This window comes from Strongylocentrotus purpuratus, unplaced genomic scaffold (assembly GCF_000002235.5).
Source record: "Strongylocentrotus purpuratus isolate Spur 01 unplaced genomic scaffold, Spur_5.0 spur5_scaffold_10, whole genome shotgun sequence".
Taxonomy (NCBI): domain Eukaryota; kingdom Metazoa; phylum Echinodermata; class Echinoidea; order Camarodonta; family Strongylocentrotidae; genus Strongylocentrotus; species Strongylocentrotus purpuratus.
In genome coordinates this window covers 13,270,207-13,296,098 of record NW_022145595.1, presented here as the reverse complement: position 1 = coordinate 13,296,098, position 25,892 = coordinate 13,270,207, and the positions used below count along the sequence as shown (strand labels likewise).

Below are 25,892 nucleotides of genomic sequence, written 5' to 3'. Positions count from 1 at the left end.
TACTCTCCTCTCTCTCTCTCTCTGTTATTTCCCTGTCTTACCGTCCTTCTCTCTCGATCCCCCCCTCTCTCTCTCTCTCTCTCTCTCTCTCTCTCTCTCTCTCTCTCTCTCTATTATTTCACTTTCCTACCCCCCCCCCCCCTTCTCTCTCTCTTTCTCTCTCTGTTCCTTGTTCCACCCCATTTCTTTCGTTCTGGAAACATCCTCTATTTTCACGTGTGGCTGAGAGAAATAGATATTCATTTTTCATATCGTTTTTATGCGATGTCATCGTTCCATGTCATCTCCTATTAGTCAATGAAATACAAACTTGAAAGTATGACGAAGCAAAACGTGAAGAATGGACTTTACCCTGCATTTGCAAACACGCAATAATAAGTCAATGATATATAAAGTCTGAAGGCCATGCATACACTTGGACGGGAACACTACTCTCACGAAAGCCCTGGCCTTTATGCCTCTGCACACGACGTGGTTCAGTTTACTACAAATACAAACCTGGAAGCAGGGCGAAGCAATTTTACAGAATACCACAAATGTAATTATAATCATACTTTTCCATGCGTTATCTTATCGTCGAGAACTTTTTGTCCCAATTTGATCCGAATGCGTATATAGCCGTTGCGTCATAATTTGGGCAACGATGTTTCCAAATAACCTCATACTATTCAACTAACGAGTTGATCAGATGATAATAATAGGTCCATTTATATTATATAGCGCAGCTACCATATGAATTTACTCTACTGCGCTCATGATAACAAAATTATATTATTAACTGAGCCGCCATTATCAGCATTCATCTGCGCCAGGTGTTCTAGTTCGGAGGAAAAAGAATGCTACCCAGTACCGGGTACCCATTTTACTTCACCCGAGTGGAGAGTGGCAAAAGTAGATGAATATCTTGCCAAAGGACATTAGTGCCGCGGCGGGACTCGAACCGCGAACCATGTGATCCACAGTCTGATGACGTATCCACTATAGACTACGACACCTCATATTCGGGCAGTGAGTAGTCCAGCCTCTGTACCGTTTTCGTTTAGCGCACCCAATCAGCTGATAAAATAACACACCCTCAACGTTGAAAGTAGACCTAGCCATTCCTCTAAATCTGGACCTCGAATACGTGTGGACGGAAATTTGGGGATTGCGCGATAAAAAGAACGAACGGACTGAATCTGGACTAGGCAGTGAGTTGCTCCAAGTACAATTATTAGTCATATCGACGACACTCGACCATAACTCAGTGTCATCTGAAATCGAATATACATAGCCACTTTTACTCATCACTCTGATCATTTCGCCATTTCACAACCGACACTTAAAAATCTGTAAGACGACAATTCTTGTGTCACGTGATTAGAAAAGAAATTGTAATTGTCAATCATCATAGACAAAATTTACATGCAACTTTAAATATGAAAAGTAATGAAACAGCGGTATTTTATTTTGTATAAAGAATTCAATCACACAATCTGATAATATATTTTTGACGAGTCTTACAATCTTTTTTAAAATGTATGAATTTTCTTTCACTTGAATATAGCTAAGAAGGAATAGACTGTAAGCTATTTGAACACAGGTCTAGATTCTACTGAAACATGTTAAAACACACTGAATTGTCTATACAACTTTTTGTTCGTAAGATAACTGAGAGTCCCTTCTGTATACCGGCTATAAGGTTGTACAGACTTAACTAACGTTGTTTCAGGGATAACACTATCCCTAGTTGTATGAAGCAGAAAATATTTTTCTGAATAAATATTCTTCAACGGTGTTCCGTTCTACGGAAATCGGATTGGGCCTAACGTTTTGCATTAACCTCAAATAAAAAAAATGTAAACGTTCATAACAAGAACGTACTTCTTTCTATCTACCATTACATTTTACAAACAAACATAACTGGAAAGACTCCCGACTACGTGCATTCCTACCCCAGCTATAGTTTAAAATGGCGTCTCTGGTCTTTTAGCGAGCCATGCAGCGATCTTAGATTCAGCCCTCATGCGGGCATCAAACTCTTTCAAGGTGGGGTACTTCTCAGCAAAGGCGGGCATTTCTTTGCACAGCATTCCGGTCAAGTTGAATACTGCAATATCAGCAAGGGTCATCTGGATCAAGATATAATTTTTTTTTCAAATAAATATATAAACATAATTTGTTCAACTGCTAAGAAGTATTTGTTAAACAAAAACAACGAGATTTTCCTCCCAAACAAAGGAATGGTTTGACCATTCCTTAGCATGTTAGTAAGTTTAATACTGACAATTAAAAAGGTTTTTGATTTGAAGGGGCTCGAGTAATCAAGGTCGCGTAGTTACATATTAGTGTAAACTATATTGATTAAAAATACTCTATATTGATTTAAGCATAGGGTAAAATAAAATTGTAAGCACGGTTACATAAGTGCATATGAATTATAACTGTACTCCGTAGCGCTTGACAAAATAAAATTGTAAGCATGGTTATATAAGTGTATATGAATGATACTTATACTCTGTAATGCTTTGGGCATAGGGCAAAATAAACTCATAAGCATGGTTATTTGTAACATAACCATGACAAAGGGTACATTCCATTTGGCAAATTTTCAAAGGATTTGAGATCGTTGGATTATGTTGTTGCTTTACGAACTCACTACTCTTTTGATTGGAGGTGTCGTGGTATAGTGGTTCATTCACTTGACTACCAATCTGATGGTAGAGGGGTTCGAATCCCAGACGGGAACCAACGTCCTTAGGCAAGACATAAATCATACTTTGTCACTCTCTATACGGATGAAAATGGGTATCTGGCAATTTCTTGGATTATAATGATCGCCTTGAGGAATATTATTTTTTTTTTAATTATTGTTATTATTATTGTTATTCTTTTTTGTTAAAGACCGTCAATACTATCGGGCCAGAAGGGATTAGACCACACAGCGAGGTCATCGACAGGTGGCTATCTCATTAACTCAGCTCTCAACTATCATCAGAAAAAGAGGATCATGGGGGACCAACAGGCACCGATTGGGGAAGTTTTCTTTAAAGAGGGAGCAAGTAGCTACAAGTAGGACAGTGGGGCTTTAATAATAATTCTTATTCATATTGTTATTATTATCATTTTGATTTTACAAGAACTTACCGTAGTTCCAACACAGTATCCCTTTCCTTCGCTGTTCTTTTGTAAGCCGTTACACATGGCGGTAAGGATGGCGACAGAGCCCTTTTCCGCGAACTCCTTTTGCATCTCAGCCTGTAATAATGAACAATAATTAATGAGTTAGATCAGTTCAGTTCAATTGAACATATAAGACGACGGGCATGAAGCGCGTGCTAATATATACTAATCATTTTCCTTTTCCTTATAAACACACTCTTGTTCTTCTGGTTCTTCTTCTTTTGTTTTCCTTTTTCTTTCTTTCTTCTGCTTCTGATTCTTCTCTTTTTCTTCTACATTTTTTTCTTTTCTCTTCTTCTTCTCCGTGAATCAGGTGAAACCTTACAAGCGTTTCAATGGGATGTCGGTGAACTTGTACTTACGACGATCTCATGAAACGCTGCCCATGCAGGGCCCCTGTTTTATAAAAGTTATTATCAATAACAACTGTTATAAGCTAAGATTTCGTGTTGGAAAATTAACACAAATAATGGCCCCACTTTTAGATCCTGGCCTTGGACATGGCTTACTATATATTCTTCAGAATAATACTTAACCCATATACTCGTATAAAACTGCAAACAGCAAATGCAAAAACAACTAAAATCATCCTTAGTACTATAGGCCCGATTCAGGCCGATTTTAAATTAATGTAAATCTCAGGGGATCTCCCCCTGTCTGCTACCAGCCGAACATGGCGTAGATCCCGAAAACGTACACTGGGCAACAATAATCTTAGTCTGATGGTATGAATTTGTCATAGAGATTCAATGTCTATGGAATTCGTTGATCAAGCCGCAGTTTGCTGCTTGCAGCAAGACAGTTTAGTAGGGATTTGAGATAGAAATAGGAACCGGCCTGATTCTGAACTACCAAGTCCTAATAAATAAGTACCCCTTTTCTCTCAAAAATGGCCCTTGAAATGGGTGTTGGATTTGGAGTATTGAAGCCACACATCCCTGTCCAAACCAATCTGAGTTTCCATTAAAGGTTAAATAAATTTTCTTAAAGGTAAAGACCAGTTATGGTCATGCGATTGCATTGTGAAAGAAACGTTGTGGAATCGATCAAAAAAGGTTGATCATCTAGCATCTAGCATCTGCAAGGTTCTGGAATCATCAAAGTGATAAGAAATTTGGCCCATTCTTCGTAAAGTTACAAGCACTATACACAGAAAGATGTATATGGGACTACCCTATATCTCTCACAGACCATGAGAGAAACAAATTTACCAAATATATGAATTAGAAGGCGGTTTCCCGGCAAGTTTTTTATCATCATGTATTAGTCAAAACATATTCTTTCACATGATTGGTAATGAGAGCTTCCATTTCATTTTTTGAAATTGGGGCGTTTCCAATACTGATCTTTACCTTTAACAAAAAACTGCTGCATGTCCTAGAGGGCCACTGAGTTTAATCTGGGTTATTGCCTGGACAGATCGGTTTAGTCCGACTATTACTATACTAGTACGATTTGTTCTCTTACCTTCTTGGTCTCGTCTTTCTCGAAGTAAAACTTGACTATCTTAGTAAAGAGGTCGTCGACGCAATCGCACACGACATCGATGCGTGTGGTCTCGGTCTCGTCCTTCCCGTACAGCCCTGAAAAATTGAACACCAGAAATGATTATTATTTTAGAACCTAAAAGGAATTCGAAATGCTTATGTTAGGCTTAAAATGTGTATGCCTATTTTTTCCGTAATGATACGACTTTCCCGTGTCAGAATGTTGTTGTGAAATATATTTGACTTACATGAGCAATATTATAGGTATTCATATGGAGTTGCCTCCCTCGACCCAGGTGTGGTAAACCAAATAGGTACTCGGAAAGAAGAAACACTATAACGTTTAAAGCTCTATAGTCTTTAAAGGACTTACTATTAAAGGCATAGTTTAACAATGTTAAATTATACGTGTTATCATTGTCTGTGATATTGTGAAATATTAAAACCCTAAAATAATTGCGCTTCAAAATGACCATGAAGCGCCTCAAAAAAGTAAAAATCTTTTAGTGACTGGTTTTACCATACTCATTTTTCCCAATATAGTGTATTGTTATAAAAACCTTTAGGAAAACGAATTCTGAAATGTCTAATTCCAATCATAGATATCTTGATAATCAGACAGGCGATTGGCTTGTAAAATTCATGGGATTCATGTATAACATAATGGTTTATAATTATCATTGCAGCATGAGCTAAATCCAGGATTTTGTTTCAGAATCTGAGACAAAGTTACCGAATCCCTTAAGTATTAACAACAAAACACTTACTATTAAAGCATGCAGTGCCTAAACAACATAAAGCGCTTATGAATTCATACGCTAAAACGAAATGTTAGCACTTCAAATTGTTACGTGTTTAGTCCTAACACGATTGCAAAGATTTCGGAGAAACCCATTTAAAGGCAATCTAAATACCCTATTGTATATTCCAAATATATCGCATTCGGGTTACGTAATACGGTACGGTATTGCTAGCACAAAGCTACTGAAAGGGCTTCGATTGAATTTTTCAAGAGGCTTGCGATGTTATCGAAACAAGGAAACCCTTCATGATAGACACGGGTTCTTGTATAAAGCACTCATGTCGACCTGTCAGACTTAGATATCAATAGGGACTTTTAGATGTGCACGGCGGAGAACGTGGACTGCCCTTTTAAGGCAATGTGACGTCACTGCCAGTGCCTTAAAAGGACGTCACATTGCCTTAAAAGGGCAGTCCACGTTCTCCGTTGTGCAAATCTAAAAGTCCCTATTATCTCAGTTATAGCCGAGCTGACAAAGACAGTGACTAAAGATCACTCATATACACCTGGGTAAAGATTGGAGAGTGGTAAATGCAGATTAATGTCTTGCAAAATGACGTTGGTGCTGGGCTCAGATTCGAACCCGTATCTTGTGATCTACCTGCATTCTGGTGGCGTATCCACGGGACCACAACACTTCTTCGATTTCTATATTTCTATTAACATTCTTATTACTTAAATAAAAGACAAGATAATTACCAAAGACCCTTGCTAGATGTCTGGCGATGGTTGCACTCTGTGGGATTGATCGGCCGCCATCTTCAATTAGAACTGGTAGCTGACCAAGAGGTAACTCTGACAGGGGGAACAAACATGTTATTTATTTATGCATATATTTAATTATTTATTTATGCATTTATGCACCCTAATTAATTCATTTATTCATTAATTCATTTCATTAACAGGGAAGTCCATTCAACAAAATTTGGTCTCCCATGGAATCCAAGGAGTAAATTTAGAAAAAGAACCGTGCAATCAAATCAAACATTAACAAACAAAAATCAGAGAGTGAAATAAAACATATCTATAATTGAATTTCAAGTAATTGCAATTAAAAGTTAAACTAAAACTGTCTTTGCAATACGAGCATAGACAATTTTCTTGGGACGGGTTTTGAATGAATCAAGTGTTGTATTGGTCCCAAAGCCCATGTTTGTTTTTACTTCAACTGGTAAATATTACATAATAAAAGGCCGTCGTAGCATAATGAATTCTTTCAATACTGAGTACAGCATTTAAAGGAAACCTCACCCCAAGAAATTACGTAAGGTATTATGAGGGATTACTCGAATTCTTGCCCATCTACAAGGTTCCCCACATATGAGAGAGGCATAATAATTATAAGGCAAGAATAATATAATATACACTTTCTCAGCACGATATGGGCATCGCCATTTTCTTGATACCGTGACGTACAGTACTATGCAAACTCATTTCAAGTAAATGTATTGAAATTTATGGACGCTTCCTGCTCAGATGTGTGTAGAGATGAAACATTTCATTCACCTGCTATAATCCTTTGTATACTACGTCTATACAACTGCCAGAGCGCACATTACATAAATAAATTGGTGTTCTTCTTAGGTAAGGGTTTCGCAAAGAGAAGTTTGAGTTCTGGGAAGAGGTGAACAATTATTTGTGAGATTTATCATTGTAATTATGAAAGTGGAAGAACATCAGAGAAAAAATGTTCCCTGAAAAGCATAGCTCTTCAAATGCCTCCATGTTCTAAATAAGACAAGTAACGGCTTAAAAATGAGGCCCGATTTCTACGCCACGTGTTTTAGTGGTCTCATATACCGTGGCTACCGGTTACCCATTTTAATAACTTAAAGATGGAAGAAAAAGAAAGACAACTTTTGCAGTCTTGCATATTTTGCCATAACTGTATAAATGTTAACCAACAGGATTCTTCCTCAAGTGTTTGTTTAAGATTAAAAATATGAGTATTATTTTCCCATGAATGTCGTAATAACTATACTTACTCGCTGTGTCACCCTTGATGGCTCCGAATTCCTCTCCACTCAGACGGCAATCCTCGTACTCGACTCCGGCTTGAGCGAAGAGAAGTCGGGCGACCTCCGCACGACCACGGGCATCGAAATACATGAGCTTGTAAGTAGGCATGATGACGGTCTATGATTTTGATGATGATGATGACGAAGTATGGTTTCGACGATGTCGGATGCGCGGAGCGGTGTGAGTGCGGTGCTAGCTGGACGGAGGATTGCGACGGGAGTGAGGAGAGAGGGGAGTGGGGCGTTTTTATATGCTTTGAATTCACCGTTTGCTCATGCGATTAGCGTTGTTGTTTGGTCCTGTTTGTCCTATGCATTGTAAAGGTGTGGTCTCTTGGCAGGGACCTCGGCATATTATGTATGGACGAAGTCGGTCATTCCAAAGTGTTTCGTAACCACTGACGATCCTTTAAATTCCACACAAATCTGAGCATACAATATCATTGATTTTGCACACACTATTATTACAAATTCCCAGACCCCATTCTCTCCCCCTCCACATAATCTCTCTCTTTCTCTCTCTCTCTCTCTCTCTCCCCCTCTCTCTCTCTATCTTTCTCCCAAATGTAGAAAAATTGCATCATAATTTCGTAATTGAAAATAAGTCCAATGATGAAGGAAAAAACTACCTTACACCATGACTAGGCAAAACGTGAAGAATGGAGATACCTAAAAAGTCAATATACATACACAGGCACAATATGTCACCTTGGAATATTACGTAATGCATTGTAAGGTAGATTACGTAATAGACACCATACATATGTGACATCAATTAATATTCCGAGGGTAAATGAAGCCAAATTTCAAATTTGTCTGCGTACGATACTGATTGTACAGCATTGAAAACGAGCACGATTGTAAATCTAAAAGGGACATATAGATTATTCTTACGAAATTTTAGGTGAATGTAAATCGTCACAAAACAATGAATTGGCTATATATACCATTCCAGAAATTTAAGTGTTAAAAGATTCTTAAAAGCCTGTCTTGTGTCTTATTTTCATGGAAGACGGTTTGGAAAATTCAAAAATTGTTGGGAGAATTTACTGTTAATGGGTGCATGTCGCACGGTAACGTCTTCAAAGAAAACCATAGATATCTTTGTGGTTTGAGAATTTTGTCAGGATTTTAAGCATGTTAGAGGGTTAGTACAGTAGAAGGAAAAATTAAGTACATTTCATTCAAAAAATTATGATCAACCTTCAACAATATTACCGAGTCACTTAACCCTAAAAAGGCCGGGCTATTTGAGGTCTTAACACGGCAGGGGGGGGGGGGCATATGCCCCCCCTAAGATCTCAGCCGTGAAACGGCCGATCGCCGCGAAAATGTACACGCATGTCAAGTGAAGTGTATAGAATACTATGGTAAATTTAATTTTTTGAAAAATTCCCTCATTTGCATATTTATGGTAATTTATGCAAATAAGGTCATATAATTCACCTCTTTACCCATAAATCATATATTCTTTAAATTTAAGCATTCTTTTTCGATACATGTACTTGTTAGACCATTTGAAACAATAATACGACAAACAATGTGGAAGAGTTAGGTTATTCCTTAAAGGGAAAGTCCACCCCCAAAATAAGTTTGTTTCGATAGAGGCAGAATAATAAGAAAATCAGGTGAGTGAAAGTTTGAGCAAATTCTGAATGAAAATAAGAAAGTTATGAATTATTGAAGTTGTGATCAATCAAATACAAATTGGCAACTCTGTGACTTATTATACGAGCTCTCCTTCATTTGCTTTGTGCATAATATTCCATAAAATCATGTTTTCTTCGTTATTGATGACGGAATATATATTTGTTCCTTGCAGGGGGAGTATAGAAACATATTTGCAATTATTATATTTAGGGTGCATGTATGGTTGAAATTTTTCTTGAGGGAAAATGAAAATTTTAGATTTTTTTAGTACTGAGCAAATGGAAGTTGAGCTCGCATGATACGTCATAGAGTTGCCAATTTGTGTTTGATTGATCAAAACTTCAAAAATCCTAACTTCCTTATTTTTAATCGGAATTTGCTCAAACTTTCACTGACTTGTTTCTCTAATTTTTCTACTCCTATTAAAACTAACTTAATTTCAGGGTGGACTTCCCCTTTAATATGATATCTCTTGTTTTGATAATTTAGTATGTATTTTATTGTTTTTTAACTTATGTATTTCATTGTGTTTGTTGTTTTTGTTGTTTTATTTCATTTCTTACTACAATTCATCTATTTCGACTCCTAGAACAAACACCTAAACTTTGAACAAGACCCAATAATCAATGTTTTATCTCTTTTTAGGAAAAAATGACATTTCCGAAAAATGAGCGATTTTCGGGCTGACATGCAAAAACAAAAGGTCGCGTGACTTTGTAACTGTAGGTCCAATTTTCAAAAAAATTGTTTTAAAAGATGCGCAAGAATCGAAAGAAAAAAGTCTGCGAGCGGCGGGGCGCCATCCGTATGCGTTCCCGAACAATCAGAACAATCGTGGAGGCCTTATTAGGGTTAAACGTGATCGTGAAGACTTTCGAAAATCAACCTCATTAGCCTTATACTTTACCTATTGAAAAGCGGAAACATTACGTTGTGGTATTACGTAACATACGAACGTGATTTATAAGTGATTTAGTGTAGGGTCTTTCGAAGTGCACTTGAATCGATTTCTTGAAAGTTTTTCCAATCGCGATACATTAAAATAAAATTGAGTTTAAAATTATTTTTTTTTTAAATTAAAAAATCACTATTCACACCGAATAAAGTATAAGATACGACTAGTTTTCTCGTGATAATAAAACTTTATTTTTAATTGCTAAAATATTTTACACAAACAATACATCTAAACTAATTTATACAGTTGATTATATTAATATGAATTGTATTCACTCCATAAGTTTGTTTTTATATTGCAAGCACTACGGATTTTATTGACATATTTTGTGTAGAGCGTGACGTATTGTCCCTTTATAGAAGAGCTTTGACAACTCGTGATTTGAATGCAATTTTGTTTCCACTATTGCCCCCCCCCCCCAAAAAAAAGTACAATGTTCGAGCGTGTTTCCAATCAAATCGTAGCTCTTTCTATGGCCGGGTTGGCCAAACTCTCTTAATCCATGGCTCTGGTGTTACTCAGACTACATGTAGTGTAACTTGCACTCGTCGGAAAGCAACTCACGTAAAATTTATGATATGTGGAATTCTACTTTTCCCTCTATTTTTTCGGGGGCGCCGGCCAAAATGGTAGAAAGGGCATTTAAAGTGCGCATATCACCTCAATAAGTAGGAAAGAATATTGTTTTCATCACTGCAGCCACTAGTTACAAGCTATTGAGCAATTTTCTCTGAACTGTTCTGAAAATTTAGGAAGGTTTTTGCCCCCCCCCCCTCTCTCTCTCTTCCCTCAAAAGGAAGACGAACAAATGTCCCTCGACAACCATTTTACATAGCAGTCTCTGGCCTTTTCGCAAGCCATGCAGCTATCTTGGGTTCAGCTCTCATGCGTTCGTCGAACTCCTTCAGAGTTGGATACTTCTCGGCCAGAGGAGGCATGTGTTTGAAGAGTCCATCGAAGAGATTAAAGATGGCAATATCAGCAAGTGTCATCTGGATCAAGAAATAAAACGTATTGTATTTGGTCATATTCTCTAACAATCTAACAAGAATTTTACAATTTATAATATTTTGATTCTGTCCCGTGAACCCCCCCCCCCCCAAAAAAAAAAAAAAAAAAAATATCAACCAAAGTTTTATGTTGTTCTGACAATTATTAGGCAAGCACACAAACACACAAACAAACAGGATTATCAAATCTTAAAGTACGGGGGTGGGGCTAAATTGACTAAATTGTTCGCGGGGTGGGGGAAACAGACGGGGGTGGGGCACAATATTTATATTCTCGACGTTTTGGGGGTTTAGCAGGCGGTATCCCACGCCTCGCTGGATTTAACACTGTTAGTTTGGTGTATTCGATGTTATCATCATGCACTTCATTATCCTTCAACGACACTAAATACAGGCCTGTATTTAGCCTGAATACCTCAGTCACCCCCCTCCCCCCCCCCCCCCACCCTCAAGCCGATCGTTACAAGCGGTTTCCTCTACCCGTTGTCCCCAGGTCATTTGTTCCACAACAACAGATTACACAACACAAAGTGGTTAGATTTCAAGGGCTGATCTTCATTTTGAGCTTCATTCTTCAACACCAAAACTAAACTAACTCGTCCTCAGGACGGTTCGTTTAATGTATCTAGAATCGGTCGATACACCCATCACACGATTACAACCCGACCCATTCTTGGTCGTTCGTGGTTACTTACCGAATCTCCAACGAAGTATCCCTTTCCTTCGCTGTTCTTCATCAGGGAGTTAGACATAGCCGTAAGAATGGCGACTGAGTCTTTCTCAACAAAAGCCTTGCCCATCTCAGCCTGGTTTATCAGCAAGAAAAACGATAATGATAGTAATAACTTCATTAATAATTATAGCGCAGCTTCTATATGCTACACTGCACTTAATACAAGGTATCATATTTTGTTTACCCCGGCTGGAGCTGAGCCGCCGTAACAAGGGTTCAAGCGTTTGATGAATTTCTTTCTACCGGGTACCCATTTACATCACCTGGGTGGATAGAGATAAACGATAATTAATATTTTGCCAAAGGATATATATTTTGACCGCAAAATGGTGTGAAACTAGAGAAAAATGTACGGTATTTCTAAATGAGCTCCCTAACTTGCCGAATGTTTATGTGGATCTTAATAGAAAACAAAATGCGAGTTATCCTCCCGTTTTCCCATCGGAGAATTTTTTTTTAAGTCGGCCTTCAGCCGTTCAGAAGTCGTGCGAATCGTACGACATTTCTACGATTCGCAGCCGATCTAGTCTTTTCTTTGACAGAAGGTCGAAAATCAGCCGTTATTTCGACATCCCTATTTATTAGACTATTTAATATAATAATAATAATAATAATAATAGCCTAATAGTCCACTCCAAATTTTATTAAACCGAAACGGAAATTCTTTTTGCCCAATTGATCGTGAGCCCGGCAGCCACTGAGCAGCGCCAGATCGACGTTGCTCTATCCCTTATTGTTGAACGCCAAACAAGGTAGCAACAACTCCCATCTTTTAACGTCTTTTGGTATGACGCGGCCGGGGTTCGAACCCACGACCTCCCGGTTGTGAGGCGGACGCTCTACTGATTGAGCCAACGAGAAGGTATCTACATTATAACATCTTCAAGCTATTTTATTTTTTCCGAAATGTGATCGTAGCCAGATCCTGGCTGGGTCGTATAAAGGAAAAACCGGTGTACTTTCCAACTGCCCTAATTTTCCGTGTTACAATGTGAAGAAGTTCGTTTACCTTCTTAGCTTCGTCTTTCTCGAAGTACATCTTCATGAGAGGGGTGACGAGGTCCTGGATGCATTCGCAAGCGACGTCGATGCGTGTGGCTTCTACTTCGTTCTTACCATACAGACCTGAAAGATATCCATATAGGTTATCCATATCAAAATCACAGCTCTCAAAAAGTAACCAAGATCAACATATTGAGTAATGATGCAGGTGCATTTTTAACGGGACAGGAGGTAATTGTTCTTAAAAGTAGAGATTGAAAAAGTCTGATATGTTTGAAGAGCTGAAGTCATATCTAGCTCATTCCCTTTGTACCATCTTCGATGCCGCCAGAAGAAAATATGCCTGGCATGTGCTTAACTGCATCTTCCTTGCAGATACGTAGACAAAAGATTCCTGCCTATAGCTGCAAACTAACGGGCCACTTTCAAAGGTAAATATGCTTTTGTAATGATAATTACTTTTCGCTACCATTCGTCTGATAATACGAGCAGTACACAGTGCTTCCCTTTACAGGAGGCAAGCGAAAAGAAATGGAGCAACATTTCCTGAAATATTGATCACAATGTCTCGACTGGGATATGTTTATTTGTTAACATAAGTGAAACTGCTACCCCAAAAGACACGAAAGAGGAGTAAATATAATTACCCAGACTCCTGGCAAGATGTCTCTCAATAGCATGGCTCTGTGGGAGCGCTGGGTGATCATCGATTTGTAAGACTGGTAGCTGACCGAGAGGGACCTCTGCAAAATTAAAAAGAATGATGAGAAAATTACAGTGAAATCTTTTTTTAAAGACAACTTAATAATAATAAACTTCTAACGGATATGTTTATAGCGCACATTATCCACCACGCAAGGTGCTCAAGGCGCTCCAATATTACCCCGGCTCTGCAAGACTGCCGATATCGGTGCTCACATCATTCAAGGAGTTCCTTCCTACCGGGATCGATTTAACACCTGGGTGGAGAGTGGCAAATGTCAATCTTCCCAAAGGACATTAGTAGACTGGTAGTATTTATACACATGTGATATAGAAACACTGTGAAACTGAAGTTAGAATGGGCGTATTCATGGTATTATAAAGAATTCACTATTAAACACAGGTTTGACTGTTGGGGAGAAGAATATAATCATTATATATCATAGTTTACAGATTTGATTGAGGATTTTGCCAAGACCTGTCTATCAGACAGATGAGGCAACATTTTTAATCACGCCCTTATCTGGGATCTTTAGTCGATATTTACACGGATGCAGAAGACGTAGAGGGGGAGGGGCACGGAAGTGGCTGTTGCCCCGAGAGATATGAAATAACCAATATTCGGCAATCGTCACCTCATTATTCAGGCAGCGAGAAAAAGAATGAAGAAATCAAAGTCGAATTCAAGAATGAACTGTTAAATATTATTTGAACTCTAAATCGTACGTGACTTACAATTAAAAGTCGAGTACCATGCTTCTTGCACAATAAAACGAAACATTGCTCGCTTTGTACAAATAGGCAAACTTTGCGATAACATAGGTAAGAGTGTAAAATGGACGATTGCAAGGCCCTGACTCAAAGCAAACAGAATTTCTATCTCTCATGTTGATCAAGTGACTAGACACTGTACATGGAGTCTACAAAGGGTTGACGGGTATACTCAACTTAAAAAAAATGTTCTTATTTAAAAATGATCATGATGAATTTTGGTATTTATACAAATATTTATGCACGTCATTTGCTCTGCAAAAAGGGTGCAAAGTAAGAGTTTGCACCCTTTACATAAAAATGAACCCTATTGAAGGAAAAGGGGTTCAAAAAAGGGTGCAATATAAGATTTTGCAAAAAAATAATAAAAGTTTGCATATTGCATGCATATTCATGATTACTGTCCACGTGTTCACTTAAAAATACATTTATCATATGATTTGTTAAGCAAATTATGACAATGCACATCAATTTTGTGATTTGTATTTTCCTTCGGCAATCATTAACCAATAGATTATTTTGTCTGATCATGTTACAATTACATTCACATTTTAGCAATATATATATTGATTATATGATTACTAACCAAGAAACATCATGCATGTTTAATATGTATTTGTGTACGAGCAAATGTCACGAGTGTTCCTCGATGATGGATGCAGGATTGCAACTTTTAAAGGGTGCAGGGTTAAACCCCTTAAGGTGCTGCTATTGTATCGGTTTGCACCCCCTAAAGGAGCAGGATTGAACCATTAAGGGTACCCATGTCCTCTAAAAGGTTCAATCTGGCACCCTTTTAAAGGGTGCAGGATTGCACCTTTCAAAAGGGTGCAGGATTTAACCCCTAAAGGTGCTGCTATTGTTGCATCGGTTTGAACCCCTAAAGGTGCATAGTTGCACCTTTTTTTTCTTAGTGTGTATATGCTATTTAGACTGCGGTTTAACCTGTTGTAAGCAACCCTTTGGCATATACTATTGATTTAAGGCAATTAATGTTTGTTGGCACTGTTCATTTTCCAAGCACATTGTGTAATATCATGCAATTCACTGACGCAGTGTTACGTTATGCAAATGACGCCTGGTGTGCAAAAGGCATTCAAGTTTTTAAGTGAACAGTACTATGCACGGCGATGTAATTCAATAATAATAATAGTGGGTTCTTGTATAGCGCTCATGTCAGTCAGATTGTACTATTCATTTTTACTTTAAATTTGTGTACGAAGAGTGCACCCTCACATGGGGCGTCAAAATCATGTGGCAGGTACTGACGCAGTCCCTACGTCAGGCAAATGACGCCTCATTTGAAAAAGGCTTTATACTTACTCGTTACATCATCTTTGATGGCTTTGAACTCGTCTGAAGTCAGACGACAATCTTCGTACTCGACTCCGGCTTGGGCGAGGAGAAGTCGAGAGCACTCGGCACGAGCACGGACGTTAAAATAGATGAGCTTGTACTTGGCAGGCATGATGACGGTGTATGATGTCGACGATGATGTCGGGAGTTGTAGTGTGTAGTCTGTGAGTGTACGCTGATATGCGCTTGGTGAATGGTAGCGGCCAAAGAGGTAAGAAAGGGGCGTGTGATTTGCCTTTATTTGTCTAGTTCAGTATAGACTTTGGTTTTGTTTGCCTTACAACTTGGAAAAACGTGTAGGAAGGGCTTGGGCAACCAGTGGCGAAGATATCGAACGGGGGAGGGGGCGGGGGGGGGGGGAGGATACGGGGAGTGCGTGCCCAATTTTGAAATGGTGAAAAAAAGGGCCTTCCTTTTTAAGCGCATTTCATACTCCTTGTAAAACCGCCCGCCCCCTTTGGCAACAATGCCCTTTCAATACCTGCAGGGACTCAGGTTTAACCACTGCTTTCTCCCTCCCACCCCACAACACACACACACTCTCTCTCTCTCTCTCTCTCTCTCTCTCACCCCCTCTCTCTCTCTCTCTCTCTCTCTCTCCACCCCCTATCTCTTGTTTTCTCTATCTATTAAGCCCCTCCATCGCCCCTCTCTTTCATGTGAGTACCTAAAAGGTCAACGCCAATGACTTTGATAATTGATTATCATTTATTTAGAATAGAAATCACAAATAATATCCATTATTGTGGAACTATTTATATCATATCAGTCGATAAGAAATCAATGAAATACGGGTTACAATTACTGTAAGCTCAATCCTTGAGATAACAGTGTTTCATCATCGCCTGATAAGTATGCTTACAGGCAACGATGATTCACTTTGATAAAATACACTGATGACGTGGCAATACGATTTACATTGCCCCGTTGCAATGAAAAAGATTCAATTCATTTTAAAACTTGATTCAAATATTTGATAACAAAATCAAAGCGGTTAATGTTTAATTAAATGGAATATAATTCAGGGTGATTGGTTGATTGGTAGGATTTTATTCTTAAAGTACATAATGTGCATTTGAATTGTGAAATGTACTTTAGACCAAAAAAAAAATGGACTGACAATGATGACTCATTGGAGCTATTTCTAATTGGAAATAAGCTCGTATTAAATAGAAATAAGCTCTTCACTCGGAAATAGGCAATACGTCAACTTTTAAATTTCACTCAAAAGTCAGAAATAGCGAACGCAACAAACCCTATCCTATTGATGATCCTATAATAGTGAAAACATTGGTAGGATTTAGGAACCCTAATAATGACAAGCCTTTTTACAATCCCAAGCGCTCTGTTTAAATTCTCTACCATTCCTACAAATCAATGTTTGACATGTCAAAGTAAATATTGAATCAACAGATTAACGCATGCTTGTAGTCATGTTGGTCGTTCGATTGCTGTGAGTATTAAACGAACGCATGGTGAGATTAAAGTCAAAATATTAACACGTTGATATAAAATAGATATCAAGCAACTACCCCCAGACAACTACCCCTGGGATAGTTGTCTGGGGGTAGTTGTCCGGGGTGTAGTTGTCCTAGAGGGTGGTTGTCCTAGGAGGTAGTTGTTTGGGGGTAGATGTCTGGGTGATAGTTGTCCTGGAGGGTGGTTGTCCTAGGGGATAGTTGTTTGGGGGTAGTTGTCTGGGTGATAGTTGTCCTGGAGGGTGGTTGTCCTAGGGGATAGTTGTCCTAGGGGTAGTTTTCCTAGAGGGTGGTTGTCCTATAGAGGGTGGTTATCCGGGGGTGGTTCTCCAGGCGGTAGGTGTCCTAGAACCGAATCCTTTATGTGAGGATAGCAACCTCTTAGAAGGAGATAGACACTAGTATACATATTTTCCTTACATATTTTACCCTTCCACAGTGTTCCTTGATTATACTTATATAAACAATAAAAAACTTTTAAAAATATAGTTACATTAAGTATGTTTGTCATACATTAATATATCGGCCGTACAAACATACATGTCATTGACCTGTAATGCATATAATATGCGTTGTTAGGTAAGGCAAGCCATAATGTTTCTCCTACCTGGCATCAACGAATGTACGCAACTCGCATTCTGACTATTGAAATACAATTATTCGTAATAGATGAATGAACTAATTCGTTTCTTGGCACTTCACAAAGACGTGTATGCTTTAGATTTTAGTCACATTACGAAAATGGTCTATTGGTGCGATCTTAAACTCAAATATAGAGAGTCGTGATGTTACCAGCTCATGCAGTTGCGATCAATAGACCAGTGTACTAATATATTCAATTCGTATAGATGTTTTTATCCTGGGGACCAAATGACGAGGTCTTCCGTCTACGTGTTATTAATGAATGGATTACTATACTTGATAATCCAGTCTGTATACATTACTTGTTGCTAAGTTCAGCAAACCTCGGGCAAGATTTCAGGTTGCCAATAACAACATAATGTTTTAAAAAGTATGCAACAAAATTTGGAATAAGTTAGTAAACCTGTCTATTGAGATCAATCACAACTCTTTTTAAGACCGGAGCACAGTCCGACAATACACCGAACAAAAATTATATTTACAGGACTCCGATATAGCCAAGTTATCAGTCGGTTCGGCGATGTGACTGGAATATTGGCTTAACCCTAGTAGTATGATGTAATGAGCATAATAAGAATACCTTAAAAAGTGCTTTGTCATTAAATCACTTATGTAATGGTTGCAGGGGCGTACGCAGGGGGGGTGTTTTGGGGGTTCAAACCCCCCCCCTTTGGTATTTTCATGTATGTAAACCCCCCCTAAAAAAAACCTAAAACCCCCCCCCCCCCCCCTTTGGCTTTTTTTTTTTTTTTTTTTTTTATTTAAAAAAAAAAAAAAAAAAAAAAAAATTATACCCACGGCTAACCTAAATAAGGTGACCTTACCCCCCCCCCATACGTAAAAAAATGTCAAATTTTGAAATTTTGAGACCAAAAAAAAAAAAAAAAGTGTCCGCTTACCCCCCCCCCCCCCCCCCCCCCCCCCCCCCCCCCCCCCCCCCCCCCCCAATGACAGGCAAGGCCCGGGAAAGCTTTCAGTTTGTCGACAGCAACCTTTGTTTAAAGAGTATGCAAACAATTTGAATAAGTAAGTAAACCAATCACGACTCTTTTTGAGACAGAAATCCAGCCCGACCGTAAACACCGAACAAAATGTACAGGACTCTAGTACTAACCCTTGGAGTATGATGTAATGAGCATAATAAGAATACCTTCAAAAGTGCTTTGTCATTGAACCGCTCACCATGGACTAGTAGGTCCATGGTTAATCATACATGTATGTCGAAATACGGAGTAAGTAAGATTAGAGTAGTAAAAAACACAAAACACTCGACCAAGCAGCTTAATTGTATTAAAAATGGGTGATGAGCCCATTTATTTGTTGATCATCTATACATCAGCAGTAATAGAAAACCCTGCAAATCAATCAAGAAATGACAAACATAAATACAAGTGCAAATTCTCATCAACATGTACGAACAGTTGGTTTTGCAGGCACATCACATATATTTGAGACAACTAACAATATAGGCGAGGTAACCAGGCAGTAAACTGTTGGTTTACAATAAAGATATTAATCTACATAAACTGTGAAATTAATGTGCATCAATGACAATATAATAATAAAGATAATCTCGAAGTCTTTAATAAGCACATATTATATGAAAGCATCTTCAAAATACATTAATAAACAGCACTACACCAATTAAAAAATGTATATATTAAATCATATCGCCACTATAATTTCTACCCAAGGTCTCTGGAACTACTACAGGTGGACCTCTCTGACAGGAAAACCTGTACTGAAATCACCCATAGGTGGCAGTATAATCTTATGGACCACGTCTGACATGACTGTTGATTTCTTTTTAATGGAATGGGCAAGAGAAGAATAAGAACATGAAAAGAAGATGATATGAACCCATTCTTGACCCCCCTCACGAATCAAATGGATTTTTTTTTTTTTAATTCGCATGTCATCCAAAAGTTTGGATATAAAAATAATCGAATCACGGTATCACCCTCGCTAAATTCCTTCAAGCCTATGCTCAATTTTTTTTATTTTTTTATTATGTGTAACAATTTTGCCTAACATTTCTCTCTCTCTCTCTCTCTCTCTCTCTCTCTCTCTCACTCTCTCACTCTCTCTCACTCTCTCACTCTCTCTCTCTCTCTCTCTCTCTCTCTCTCTTTATCAGGCTCTCACGTTACATACATTAATTGTTTTGCTCGGGCGACCATGCTGGCTACATGCACGTATTCCTCATCGCATGTCTTAAAATCGCATGTAGTTGAATTGGAAGAATATTCGAAATAGAGAGAAATGTCATTGCACTTTACATTAAAAAATCACCAAGATGTTGTTTCGATTTAGATTTTATTTTCTTCTGCATTTATGTAAGTACACAGTTTTTCGATAATAATAAGTGTTTTTCTGACAATGAATCATAAATAAGGAAATACATATATAAATTGTTATTTTCAAAAACAAAATGATAAACTGTCACAAATACTAAATTTCCTCAAACCTTATAAAACATTATAAAATTATTTGCGGAAGAAGGACTGTCATTGTAAGCAGATTGCTTGATAATACGACAGCCCCAGAGAAAAACTCATGAAATAGATTAACACATTTATTAAGCAGAAACAGATAGGTAATTGAAAATACAAATTTTGATGATATTGACAATGCAGATGAGGATGATGATGAAGATGATGATGATGATGATGATGATGATGATGGTGACGATGATGATAATGATTCGAATGAAAGAAGAGATGACATTATGATAAAGACTGAAGAGTTGACACAGAAAATTTACCTTGAATATTCTGATAATAACATCGTTTTAACTTTTGCCTTAAATGAGTAGAGGGAGCAATATGATTTAACCGATTCTTGGAGAGAGTTCCATTGGTCAGGACCATGGTGTCTTATGGATCCATGGGCAATACGTAATTTCGGGTTTACTAGATGAAAGTTTGAAGAATTACGGGTAGGGTAAGAGTGAATGGCTTTATTCATAGTGTAAAAGTTCTGAAATGAAAGAGGGAGCATTATTATTTAAATACTTAAACATGAACAGTAAACTTTGTACCGAATTTATATCGAATACTGTTAGGTTTTTTTTAGTTTGTAAAAATATTGCACTGTGTGAGACAAAATATGGTGAACCAGTACATATACGAAGGGCTCTCTTTTTCAATACATAAATAGAGTTGACTTGGTTTTGGCGCTGGTGGCCCATACTAAATTGAAATATTATGTAATATACGGTAATATCAATGAATTATAAAGCATAACAGGCGTATAACATTATATTAATTTCTTTATCTGCATTTGATTCATTAAAGACGTCCAACCATTCTTCTGTCTTTTGAGGCAAGGGAGTCAATATCGATGGTAGATGGTGTAGTCGTCCTCTCCCCGTTAGCACAAATAATCTCCTTGTGCCACAGTTATATTTGTTATGGAATATATAATTATAACAATGACTTCAAGCTAATTTAACCTTTTCCATTTGCCATGGGGTTAACCAAGACCGGACATGGGTAATTTTGTAATCCACTGTACAGTGTAAAACAAAGCAGTCCTTTAGTCAATAATGTGTGCCTACTTTTTTGTGCAAGATTGCACTTGTGGAGAACGAGCAACCTTGCAGAGAGTCAAAGAAAGCAACTGAAGTGTTAAGTAGCCTTATATATATATATGGAGCATTACAATCTTATTAACAGTTTGGCCCTCACCAACCACTCCCCCTTGAAAAAAGAAAGACAGGAGAGGGATCGATACCCATGTTTGTCGATCAATGATATGGATTATTGCATGATGATCTGACAATTAGAATTTCGGCCGAGCGAACACTGTAAGTTACTCTCTTTAAAAAAAAAAGTGAATTTTCACTCTATTTTCACTTTCTTGGGAGTGACGTCCGTGATCACTTGTTTAGGAGTGAAAATCGATTGATTTTAGAGTGCTCTCTAAGAAGAAAAGAGTGAATGTTCACTCTATTTTCACTACATTTTCACTCTCCAGACGAGTGACGTCCGTGATCACTCGATTTTTTTAGAGAGTAGGAATGTTAAAAATAAGCCTGAGTCCTGGTAATGATAGAACATAAATTCTTACAGACTCAAACAAAACTTACACTGAATGTTCAAGATTACAAATAAACGACATGTGCAGAACAATCTTGGTAGAAAATATATAGGGGCTTAGTAATGGTAAGGAAATTAAGGTACGTAAGTAGGCCCGCCACCATGTGCTTAACACAGGTCAATTTGTTCAAATGAGAGTTGTGGTTTTTATTGAAGATGATTTCCAGCAACTTTTTGTGATTTTATTTTTTATTCTAGAATGAATAATAGCCAATTCCTCTCGACATCCGATTCCCATACCAGAGCTCAATCTTCTCTTTAAAGGCATCGTTTAACAATGTTAAATCTGAGATGCATGGCCCTACGTGTTATCAGTGTCTATGATATGGTGTAATATTGAAGCCCTACAGAAATTGCGCCTCAAAATGATCATTAAGCGCTTTCAATAAATTTCAAATCTTGGAGTGACCGGTTTTACCTTACTCATCCCCCCCATTAGACTGTAGTGTTATAAAAACCGTTAGAAAAACGATTTTTTTTTTTTTTTTTTTTTTTTTTTTTTTTTTTTTTTTTTTTTTTTTTTTTTTTTTTTTTTTTTTTTTTTTTTTTTGAAATTTCGATTTTCGAATCATAAATATCTTGATAATTAGACAGGCGATCGGCTTGTAAAAGTCTTTGGGTTCTTGACTGACCTAAAGGTTTTACATATTATTGCAGCATGAGCTAAATCAAGGATTTTGTTTCAGAATCTGAGACAAACATATCCAACCCCTTTAAAGATAAAGGTGAGTTCTCGTAATGCGATTACATTGTGAAGGAAAAGGTGTGGAATGGATCAGAAAAGTTGATCATGTAGCATGTAAGTAGTGGTGTACACTGCAAGGTTCTGGAGTCATCATAATCACAATGTACACAGAAAGATGTATATGGGACTACGCGATTTCTATATCCAGTCCGGATAGATATAATAATTTACCAAATATATCAATTAGTAGGCGGTTTCCCGGCAAAATTTGTATCCTCACGTATTAGTCAAAACATATTCTTTCACATTATTGGTGATAAGAGCTTCCATTTCATTTGGTGAGAGGGGGCTTTTCCAAAACTGGTCTATACCTTTAATCAGGGACGTCCCTGTTTTAATATTGCAAATGGAAGAGGATGAAGAACATTCATCCTTGGGATACCTGGGAGGAGGAAGATGAAGATGATGGTAGTATGACTCACCCGTCCTCATCATACTCCCCACTTCACATCATCATCTCAAGCATGGAATCGTATGACCTCGACCGTGACCTTCGATGAGGATTCATCCGCTGTCTCGTCAAGATAGGAAGATATTTTTAGATAGAATGAAGAGAGGAAAAAAAGAGCTTCGCCATCAAATTCGTTCCATACCCTTTTCCCATTCTTCTTAATACATGAGTATGCATACTATCATTACTGCTGAGAGTTATTTTATATGATTATTCAACTGTTCATTTAATAAGATATAATCTATGCTTCCAAATAATATGTGTAATTATGATTGTATTATTTGTTTTAAAGATGTCTTCACGCGATAACATGCGCACAATATTAGTCTGCTTGGCTCAGAGCAGACTTCGTTAAACTACCCCCTCATCGGTAAATGTTAAGGAAATTGTTCAGCATACATTGTTCGCGTTTGCGAATGAAAGATAATGACTACAATAATTGTTGCAAAAAAACCGTAGCCTTTCGCGACATTCTTCCAAACGGCTTGTTCGAAAGGAAGCAAACCCCAGCATTTTATTCACTGAAAGATAGGATCACAATCATCATTTTCCCGTAAACAATACGATTAACTTGATGGAGATGGGAGAGAAATGCTTGTGGTATACAATGAACATTTACTTTACCCAGAAGAACGATCAAACTATTTGATAGTCAATATTGTCCTGTTTATTATGATAACATGATTGATCTAAAATATGAAGGAGACAAATATGAAGACATAAACGAGAAATATGGATAAAGTATTATCGAATAATCCAATTCTCAAATTGAAAAATAGAAAATATTAATATGGAAATTAACTTGGCCTAGATTCTAGGTTTTATATCTGCGTCTGTCCCATTTCCCCTTTTTTCTCTCTGTCTGTCTCTGTCTCCCCTCTCTCTCTCTCTCTCTCTCTCTCTCTCTCTCTCTCTCTCTCTCTCTCTCTCTCTGTCTGTCTGTCTCTCTCTCTCTCTCTGTCTCTCTCTCCCTCTCTCTCTTGTCAAATGTTGATTTACCTATACTTGACTCCCTCTAACGCAACATTGCATAGAGACATTGAGCTACATGGAGTGACTGCATAGAATGTGATGAACCGTATCATGTTATTTTATGATATTCATCACATACAATCATGTGAACATGATGCATGGGTCTCGTTGGAGGTATCTCAGTTATGTGAGTAGATGACTCTTTATGTCACTCACTCACTCTCTCTCTCTCTCTCTCTCTCTCTCTGTCTGTCTCTTTCTCTCTTTCTCTCTCTCTCTCTCTCTCTCTCTTCTATCTCTCTCTCTCTCTCTCTCTCTCTCTCTCTCTTTCTTTCTTTTTTCTGTTATGACTGTTTGTTTGTTCGTTTATCTGTCGTCTGTCATTCCGACTGTTTTAAGCCCCTCCCCCTCTGTGTGCGTCTTTTTCTTTTTCTGTCTCCCTTTGTCTCTCTTTCTGTTTCTCTCTCTCTCTCTCTATCTCTCTCTCTCTGTCTCTGACACTCTCTTTCTGTCTGTCTGTCTGTCTCTCTCTCTGTCTCCCTCTCTCCTTCTTATCTTAAGTCTTTCATCAAAAGTCGATTCTGCTATTTACCTATTCATGTCATATTAGCTAGAGCTACTGTATCGTATTATGATTATCATATTCATTACATACAGTCATATGAACACGATGAATGGATCTTGTACGAGGTATCCCTGCTATGTGAGGTAATTTCGTTTCATTCAACAGTGACTAAGTATCTCTGACAAATCCAGCTATAGCACTGGGTATGGCGGAGGAGAGGAGGTCGAGCCTTCACTGTTTGGATATGTTGAATACATAGATAAGTGGAGAAGAAGAGAGATATAAACATGTAGACATAGATAAACAGAGGCAGAGAGAAAGAGAGAGAGAGAGAGAGAGAGAGAGAGGGGGAGAGAAAAAAAAGAGAGAAAGAGAGAGTGTCAGCGAGAGAGAGAGAGAGAGAAAGAGATTGACTGACATAAAACACTGTAAATATAGAAAAGTGAGGGAAGATAGGATGGAGAGATCAGAGAGAGAGAGAGAGAGAGAGAGAGAGAGAGAGAGAGAGAGGGGGCAGGGGTAGAGAGGAAAGAGGGATAGAGTGGGAGAGGAGAGAGTGGGGGAGGGGTGGATCTAGCTTTTTGCCAAGGGGGGGGGGGGGTTTGACCCACCGACCCCCCCCCCCCCACCTAGATCCGCCCCTGGGGGGGGGGGGGTCATTACTTAAATTAAACATACCCTGTACATAGCTGTATTTTAAATGATGCTGAGTTGTATGAAACGTTATAGAATTCCAGAATCGGATACCCTGTACACGATCCACTCCTCAGTTTCACGACTGTATATGAGATTTTACAACATGAAATAGTATGCCTACATTCCATTCCATGCAGTCACTCATCAGCTTCAGGCTACATAACATGACATCATCAGGAGTCAGCTACATAGGTGAATCGAATTTTTATGAAAGACAGGAGAGATGAAAAAGGAGAGTGGGAGAGAAAGAGAGAGAGAGAGAGAGAGAGAGAGAGAGAGAGAGAGATAGAGATAGAGAGAGAGAGCGAGAGCGGGGAGGATTGGATTGGGTCTCATTAGTAGAGCAGTGCCCTTTGTTTAGGCATTACTAATGGTTACCAAGTTCCTCGAAGAGGACTTAAAGCCGTCGATCCCCTAGTTGCATACTTAAAAGCATATATTATAATGTTTTCTTGACAGTCAGGTAAGAAAAAAAAAAACATTTCAAGATCACAACGAGTACATAAGAATCGTCTAAGTATTATGATGCATCATCATCATCATCATCATCATCATCATCAACAACAACATCCTCAACAACACATCTTTGGAATGC

At 38.1% G+C, this 25,892-nt stretch overlaps 2 protein-coding genes across 2 annotated transcripts; both read right to left on the bottom strand.

Annotated features, from left to right (window-relative positions):
* Positions 1–1,351: 1,351 nt before the first annotated feature.
* On the bottom strand, positions 1,352–7,804 carry LOC754207 (S-crystallin SL11). Its single transcript, XM_030979559.1, has 5 exons — positions 7,437–7,804; positions 6,151–6,246; positions 4,630–4,745; positions 3,127–3,237; positions 1,352–2,111 (listed from the first exon to the last, which is right to left on the bottom strand). Exons 1-5 carry the CDS (start codon positions 7,576–7,578, stop codon positions 1,947–1,949), a joined length of 630 nt encoding a protein of 209 aa, XP_030835419.1. The 5' UTR covers positions 7,579–7,804; the 3' UTR covers positions 1,352–1,946.
* A 2,437-nt stretch (positions 7,805–10,241) lies between these two features.
* On the bottom strand, positions 10,242–15,866 carry LOC752853 (S-crystallin SL11-like). Its single transcript, XM_030979558.1, has 5 exons — positions 15,616–15,866; positions 13,467–13,562; positions 12,827–12,942; positions 11,780–11,890; positions 10,242–11,066 (listed from the first exon to the last, which is right to left on the bottom strand). The coding sequence occupies exons 1-5, from the start codon at positions 15,758–15,760 to the stop codon at positions 10,902–10,904; spliced, it is 633 nt and encodes a 210-aa protein (XP_030835418.1). The 5' UTR covers positions 15,761–15,866; the 3' UTR covers positions 10,242–10,901.
* Between the last annotated feature and the right edge of the window lie 10,026 nt (positions 15,867–25,892).

Coding starts and splice junctions, on each gene's coding strand:
- LOC754207 (XM_030979559.1), bottom strand. CDS start 7,578: ATGCCTACTTACAAGCTCATGTATTTCGATGCCCGTGGTCGTGCGGAG. Junction 6,247..7,436: donor CATCAAGGGTGACACAGCGA/GTAAGTATAGTT, acceptor TCCCCCTGTCAG/AGTTACCTCTTGGTCAGCTA. Junction 3,238..4,629: donor AGAAAGACGAGACCAAGAAG/GTAAGAGAACAA, acceptor TCATTATTACAG/GCTGAGATGCAAAAGGAGTT.
- LOC752853 (XM_030979558.1), bottom strand. CDS start 15,760: ATGCCTGCCAAGTACAAGCTCATCTATTTTAACGTCCGTGCTCGTGCC. Junction 12,943..13,466: donor ACATCTTGCCAGGAGTCTGG/GTAATTATATTT, acceptor GATATCTTTCAG/GTCTGTATGGTAAGAACGAA. Junction 11,891..12,826: donor AGAAAGACGAAGCTAAGAAG/GTAAACGAACTT, acceptor CTGATAAACCAG/GCTGAGATGGGCAAGGCTTT.